Source organism: Oncorhynchus masou, chromosome 23 (genome assembly GCF_036934945.1).
Source record: "Oncorhynchus masou masou isolate Uvic2021 chromosome 23, UVic_Omas_1.1, whole genome shotgun sequence".
NCBI classification, from domain to species: Eukaryota; Metazoa; Chordata; class Actinopteri; order Salmoniformes; family Salmonidae; genus Oncorhynchus; species Oncorhynchus masou.
This window is the reverse complement of record NC_088234.1, coordinates 64,471,606-64,479,105: the sequence shown is the minus strand read 5'-3', so window position 1 is coordinate 64,479,105 and position 7,500 is coordinate 64,471,606. Positions and strand designations below refer to the sequence as shown.

At 44.0% G+C, this 7,500-nt stretch overlaps 1 protein-coding gene across 2 annotated transcripts in view; it reads right to left on the bottom strand.

The window, feature by feature from the left end:
• Positions 1-7,500, bottom strand: part of LOC135511201 (lysyl oxidase homolog 4-like) — a 45,327-nt gene that overhangs the window by 10,743 nt on the left and 27,084 nt on the right. For both annotated transcript variants that reach the window (XM_064932833.1, XM_064932835.1), the window contains exons 11-13: positions 6,864-7,107; positions 4,690-4,805; positions 2,868-3,004 (exon numbers count right to left, since the gene is read on the bottom strand). In XM_064932833.1, coding sequence (XP_064788905.1) covers positions 2,868-3,004; positions 4,690-4,805; positions 6,864-7,107 — 497 coding nt within the window. The remainder of the gene's footprint in view (positions 1-2,867; positions 3,005-4,689; positions 4,806-6,863; positions 7,108-7,500) is intronic.

The window sequence follows — 7,500 nt, the reverse complement described above, 5'->3', positions numbered from 1 at the left end:
CTCTTCTCACTCCTGTACTCCTCTTCTCACTCCTGTCCTCCTCTTCTCACTCCTGTCCTCCTCTTCTCCTGTCCTCCTTTTCTCCTGTCCTGTTCTCCTCTTCTCCTGTCTTTCTCTTCTCACTCCTGTTCTCCTCTTCACCTGTCCTCCTCTTCTTACTCCTGTCCTCCTCTTCTCCTGTCCTCCTCTTCTCCTGTCCTGTTCTCCTCTTCTCACTCCTGTCCTCCTCTTCTCCTGTCCTCCTCTTCTCCTGTCCTGTTCTCCTCTTCTCACTCCTGTTCTCCTCTTCACCTGTCCTCCTCTTCTCACTCCTGTACTCCTCTTCTCCTGTCCTCCTCTTCTCCTGTCCTCCTCTTCTCCTGTCCTGTTCTCCTCTTCTCACTCCTGTTCTCCTCTTCACCTGTCCTCCTCTTCTCACTCCTGTCCTCCTCTTCTCACTCCTGTACTCCTCTTCTCCTGTCTTTCTCTTCTCACTCCTGTTCTCCTCTTCACCTGTCCTCCTCTTCTTACTCCTGTCCTCCTCTTCTTACTCCTGTCCTCCTCTTCTCCTGTCCTCCTTTTCTCCTGTCCTGTTCTCCTCTTCTCACTCCTGTCCTCCTCTTCTCCTGTCCTCATCTTCTCAATCCTGTTCTCCTCTTCTCACTCCTGTCCTCCTCTTCTCCTGTCCTGTTCTCCTCTTCTCACTCCTGTTCTCCTCTTCACCTGTCCTCCTCTTCTCACTCCTGTACTCCTCTTCTCCTGTCCTCCTCTTCTTACTCCTGTCCTCCTCTTCTCACTCCTGTACTCCTCTTCTCCTGTCCTCCTCTTCTTACTCCTGTCCTCCTCTTCTCACTCCTGTACTCCTCTTCTCCTGTCTTTCTCTTCTCACTCCTGTTCTCCTCTTCACCTGTCCTCCTCTTCTCACTCCTGTACTCCTCTTCTCCTGTCCTCCTCTTTTCACTCCTGTCCTCCTCTTCTCACTCCTGTCCTCCTCTTCTCACTCCTGTCCTCCTCTTCTCACTCCTGTCCTCCTCTTCTCCTGTCCTCCTCTTCTCCTGTCCTCCTCTTCTCCTGTCCTCCTCTTCTCACTCCTGTCCTCCTCTTCTTACTCCTGTCCTCCTCTTCTCACTCCTGTCCTCCTCTTCTCACTCCTGTTCTCCTCTTCTCCTGTCCTCCTCTTCTTACTCATGTCCTCCTCTTCTCACTCCTGTCCTCCTCTTCTCACTCCTGTTCTCCTCTTCTCCTGTCCTCCTCTTCTCACTCCTGTCCTCCTCTTCTCACTCCTGTCCTCCTCTTCTCACTCCTGTTCTCCTCTTCTCCTGTCCTCCTCTTCTCAATCCTGTCCTCCTCTTCTCCTGTCCTCCTGTCCTCCTCTTCTCCTGTCCTCCTCTTCTCACTCCTGTCCTCCTCTTCTCCTGTCCTCCTCTTCTCACTCCTGTCCTCCTCTTCTCCTGTCCTCCTCTTCTCCTGTCCTCCTCTTCTCCCGTCTTCCTCTTCTCACTCCTGTCCTCTTCTCCTGTCCTCCTCTACTCACTCCTCTTCTCCTCTTCTCCGGTCCTCCTGTCCTCCTCTTCTCCTGTCCTCCTCTTCTCCTGTCCTCCTCTTCTCACTCCTGTCCTCTTCTCCTGTTCTCCTCTTCTCACTCCTGTTCTCCTCTTCTCCTGTCCTCCTCTTCTTACTCCTGTCCTCCTCTTCTCACTCCTGTCCTCCTCTTCTCACTCCTGTTCTCCTCTTCTCCTGTCCTCCTCTTCTCACTCCTGTCCTCCTCTTCTCCTGTCCTCCTCTTCCCACTCCTGTCCTCTTCTCCTGTCCTCCACTTCTTCTCCTGTTTTCTTCTCTCCTCTCTTCCTCAACTCCTTTTCTTCTCACAGCTGTTGCATGGCCACCACTTGTAATTACGCCCTGCTCTACATGCCTAAAATACACACATTTATGTGTGTGTCCGCGTGAGCATGTTTGTACCCCTGTGAGCGTGTGTGTGTCCCCGTGAGCGTGTGTGTGGATGAGACCCTTTTCACTGTAACCTCTCAACTGACTCCCATGGCCTCGATAGCACAGTCATTAAGGGAACGAGTTTCACCATAACCCTCCTCTCATTAACAGAGAGTGATTAGGTAGTGCTATTAGTAATTACGGGGTGCTAGTTTCACCATAACCCTCCTCTTATTAACAGAGAGTGATTAGGTAGTGCTATTAGTAATTACGGGGTGCTAGTTTCACCATAACCCTCCTCTTATTAACAGAGAGTGATTAGGTAGTGCTATTAGTAATTACGGGGTGCTAGTTTCACCATAACCCTCCTCTTATTAACAGAGAGTGATTAGGTAGTGCTATTAGTAATTACGGGGTGCTAGTTTCACCATAATCCTCCTCTTATTAACAGAGAGTGAGTTTCACTGTAACCCATGGCTTCCCCATGGCTCAGAGGTATAAAAATAATCGAAAGCCTAATTGCCCCCAGGGACGGCATGCTGGGCATGCTGGGATTAGTAATGTGAGACAGACGTGGTGGCTGATGGGAGTCGGAGTGTCCTGAGGTGGCGCCCACAAGGACACAGCTGATTAACATGAGACAGAGATGGGGGTAATGACAGAGATGGAGAGAGTGTGTGTGTGTGTGTGTGTGTGTGTGTGTGTGTGTGTGTGTGTGTGTGTGTGTGTGTGTGTGTGTGTGTGTGTGTGTGTGTGTGTGTGTGTGTGTGTGTGTGTGTGTGTGTACAACATGGCTGTATCTCATGGTAACACAGAGGGTGGTCTGCAGACCTCGGTCACATACATGTTAAATACTTCAACATACTTTAATTGTTTTGCGTGGTAAAAAGGGACCAATGGGATCATGTAAAAAGTGTAACCTCCAAGCTGAATCAAGCGCAGGTGTGTGTATGTACCTGGAATATGTAGTCTCCAGGCTTGACATCGGTGATGTCGATCCACTGACAGTCGATGTCGTGGCGGTACGTATCCCAGCAGCCCACTGAGATGCCCTGATCGCCCATGTTGTAGCAGGAGAAACGCTTATGCAGACCTGACACGCAGACAAGAACAGTGACTTTACTCTTCAGCTTGATGCTTTTAGGAGCCAGTTTCAGCTATTCAAAAAGAAAAATAACCATGGTCCAGGAATAGTTTAGGTCATGGACAGCATATGAAGCCAAGTTGTTTGAAATAAATGCTTGATATAAATGTTAATAGCAGGTAACATTGCCATATTATGAATGTGAATAACATGTGGCATGAGGTGCTATCCATGTTAATAACAGGTGTTATTAACCTCAGGGTGATATGTATGAATGTTAATAACATGTGACATCAGGTGTTATGCATGTTAATAACATGTGTTATTACCTTCAGGGCAGTATGTAAGAATGTTAATAACATGTGACGTTAGGTGTTATCCATGTAAATAACAGGTGTTATTACCTTCAGGGCAGTATGTATGAATGTTAATAACAGGTGTTATTACCTTCAGGGCAGTATGTATGAATGTTAATAACAGGTGTTATTACCTCCAGGGAAGTATGTATGAATGTTAATAACAGGTGTTATTACCTTCAGGGCAGTATGTATGAATGTTAATAACAGGTGTTATTACCTTCAGGGCAGTATGTATGAATGTTAATAACAGGTGTTATTACCTTCAGGGCAGTATGTATGAATGTTAATAACAGGTGTTATTGCCTTCAGGGCAGTATGTATGAATGTTAATAACAGGTGTTATTACCTTCAGGGCAGTATGTATGAATGTTAATAACAGGTGTTATTACCTTCAGGGCAGTATGTATGAATGTTAATAACAGGTGTTATTACCTCCAGGGCAGTATGTATGAATGTTAATAACAGGTGTTATTACCTCCAGGGCAGTATGTATGAATGTTAATAACAGGTGTTATTACGTTCAGGGCAGTATGTATGAATGTTAATAACAGGTGTTATTACCTTCAGGGCAGTATGTATGAATGTTAATAACAGGTGTTATTACCTTCAGGGCAGTATGTATGAATGTTAATAACAGGTGTTATTGCCTTCAGGGCAGTATGTATGAATGTTAATAACAGGTGTTATTACCTTCAGGGCAGTATGTATGAATGTTAATAACAGGTGTTATTACCTCCAGGGCAGTATGTATGAATGTTAATAACAGGTGTTATTACCTCCAGGGCAGTATGTATGAATGTTAATAACAGGTGTTATTACCTTCAGGGCAGTATGTATGAATGTTAATAACAGGTGTTATTACCTTCAGGGCAGTATGTATGAATGTTAATAACAGGTGTTATTGCCTTCAGGGCAGTATGTATGAATGTTAATAACAGGTGTTATTACCTTCAGGGCAGTATGTATGAATGTTAATAACAGGTGTTATTACCTTCAGGGCAGTATGTATGAATGTTAATAACAGGTGTTATTACCTTCAGGGCAGTATGTATGAATGTTAATAACAGGTGTTATTACCTTCAGGGCAGTATGTATGAATGTTAATAACAGGTGTTATTACCTTCAGGGCAGTATGTATGAATGTTAATAACAGGTGTTATTACCTTCAGGGCAGTATGTATGAATGTTAATAACAGGTGTTATTACCTTCAGGGCAGTATGTATGAATGTTAATAACAGGTGTTATTACCTTCAGGGCAGTATGTATGAATGTTAATAACAGGTGTTATTACCTTCAGGGCAGTATGTATGAATGTTAATAACAGGTGTTATTACCTTCAGGGCAGTATGTATCCTCCAGACAGAAGCTGGCCTTGTGTCCCTCTGCTATCCTGGTCCCATTCAGAGTCAGCAGGTCATAGTGGGTGAACACCTCAATGCTGTGGTAGTGCCTGGTAACGTGGAATAAAAGGGCTGGTTAGGGTGTGTGTGTGTGTGTGTGTGTGTGTGTGTGTGTGTGTGTGTGTGTGTGTGTGTGTGTGTGTGTGTGTGTGTGTGTGTGTGTGTGTGTGTGTGTGTGTGTGTGTGTGTGTGTGTGTGTGTGTGTGTGTGTGTGTGTGCGTGCAACTGGCTCTCCCAGTCTCACATTAGAACTAGATGTTGAACCATGTTTACAGGGAGCCCTGATCTCCAGGGGGCCCCCATTGATTTTGCTAGTCACACTCGCTCAGAAAACATATTAACATGGCAAAATGTCTACAATTGCAGGTAATTCGCTTTAAAACTGAAGAAAATGTTACACCACCCCAAGGCAAAATTAGTAGAATTGCATGAAATGTGTTATAATATGAAAAATGACGCTATAAAAGTGATGGGTCATTCGTTGGCAAATGTACTTAGCAATGACATCCACTAAGAGATAAGCATAACATAACAGCAAAATGAACTGTTTTTCCCCCCAAAAACGGGCATTTTCCATAAGTCTATCCATAATATTATCGAAGAAAAGCTTTATGTGGACCATTAGTTTCTGTAAGTAAGTTTCTTCCAAACAGCATTTATTGTACTTAATGACAATTAGATAATACTTTTACATGCTTTCTAACCTGTAACTAAATCAATTCAATGCAGTTCAAGTCAATAAGACCTTACTCATTCCACACAGAACAATTATGTACCACAAGGGCCATTACAGCTGTAAAATGGAAGTCTGTGGTGTTGGTTTCCATAACTCCTGGAGGTAATGTAACCATTTACCTGTAACATGGTCATCCAAAACCACAACTTCCACTACCAACCACTTATAATGACAGAGGACTCCAGCAGCCTCCCTTTGACTGTAACTAAGGGACTTTAACTGACTGTAACTAAGGGACTGTTACTAAGGGACTGTTACTAAGGGCGTTTTTACATATGGAATTCAGTTCCCTGATTCGGTTTCCTACAGTGTTTTTGAGAATTCTACAGAATAGGTTTTGTTTTCACAAGACCTGAAAATAACTGTTTCAGGATGTGATTAGCAAAATGTACATTCTACATGATGCTAGCAAGCTAGCTTGTTTGCAACGGACAAAATGTTCAACACGACTCGCACTTCTGATCCTGAATCTTGGACCCCCTACTCACCAGGTCCAGGATTCGTTTCAGTCAGGGTTAGTTTGCTTTAGAGCACGGATCAGGGTACCTAACGCTCCAGGAACCAGGTCATACAGGGGATATGAGAAAGTACCTTAACTCCTACACCCACAAGCAGTGGTGGAAAAAGCACCCAATTGCCATACTTGAGTAAAAGTAAAGATACCTTAACAGAAAATCACTCAAGTAAAAGTGAAAGTCACCCAGTAAAATACTACTTGAGTAAAAGTCAAAGAGTATTTGGTTTTAAATATACTTAACTATCAGAAGTAAATGTAATTGCTAAAATATACTTAATTAAGTGTCAAACAAACAAAGCATTTGTGTTTAGTGAGTCCGCCAGATCAGAGGCAGTACTGATGACCAGGGATGTTCTCTTAATTGGACCATGTTCCTGTCCTGCTAAGCATTCCAAATGTAACAAGTACTTTTGAGAGTCAGGGAAAAGGTATAGAGTAAAAAATTACATTATCATATTTAGGAATGTAGTGAAAAGTAAAAGTAAATATTAAAGTACAGATACCCCAAAAAAGTAGTACTTGAAAGTATTTTTTACTTAAGTACTTCATACCACTGCCCACGTCCCTTCCATAGAGTATAGTGATATAGTACTGCAGCGCATGACAAGTATGGCAACAGAGAATTTCAACTACTACAAACTAAGTATATGGCAATGCATTGTAAAACTACAACAATTCCTTCATGCAGTGAAACAGAACAACAAATACATGGCCTTCTAGAACTACAAAGCCCCTGACTCCCACGCAGAACCTGTGACACGCGTGCCATGTCAAAGACTCCCTGGTAGCCCTAGGTCTGAAGTCATCTTTTTTCGTGTTCATAATGCCAAAGACTACAACTACAACACCCCTTACCTGTGACACGCATGCCAGGTCCAAGACTCCCTGGTAGCCCTAGGTCTGAAGTCGGCCCGTCCCATGTTCATGATCCTGGAGGAGAATCGTAGCAGGCGGCGGTGTCCATAGGGCCAGTTCATTCTAGCAGCGGAAGACGACAGACAGTTCTCCTCGTTGGCACAGGTCAGCAGGTGTAGGGGTCGGTCCTCCAGGTAGGCCGTCTCCTGAACCAGTTGGGAATCTAGTACCAGGTCAGGGGCAGCTAGAGGGCAGGGAAGAGGGGTGAGAGGTTAGGGTTAACCTAAACATGTATCGGAGTGACAGGTTAACCAGGTATTACATGAAACATTGGGGCAAGGGCCACTACGGAGACGGGAGGGGTAGGTTAGAGGTTCACCACTTGCAATGGCTGGGGTGTAAGGCTTCCTATCTGTAAAGCACTTTGTGGCAACTAATGATGTTAAAAGAGCTTTATAAAATACATGTGATTCATTGATTGAACAGTCAGATCAATCAGAGTTCATGTTCAGGAAGCAAAAAAGGAGAACGTTTTCAGGTACTTCAGTTACAAACTGTTTTCTCCAATTTTGTGATCTTTGAACAGAAGCCTAGGAAGGATCTCTTAAGATTACACAGGTGTAGAGCTCTAGTCAGA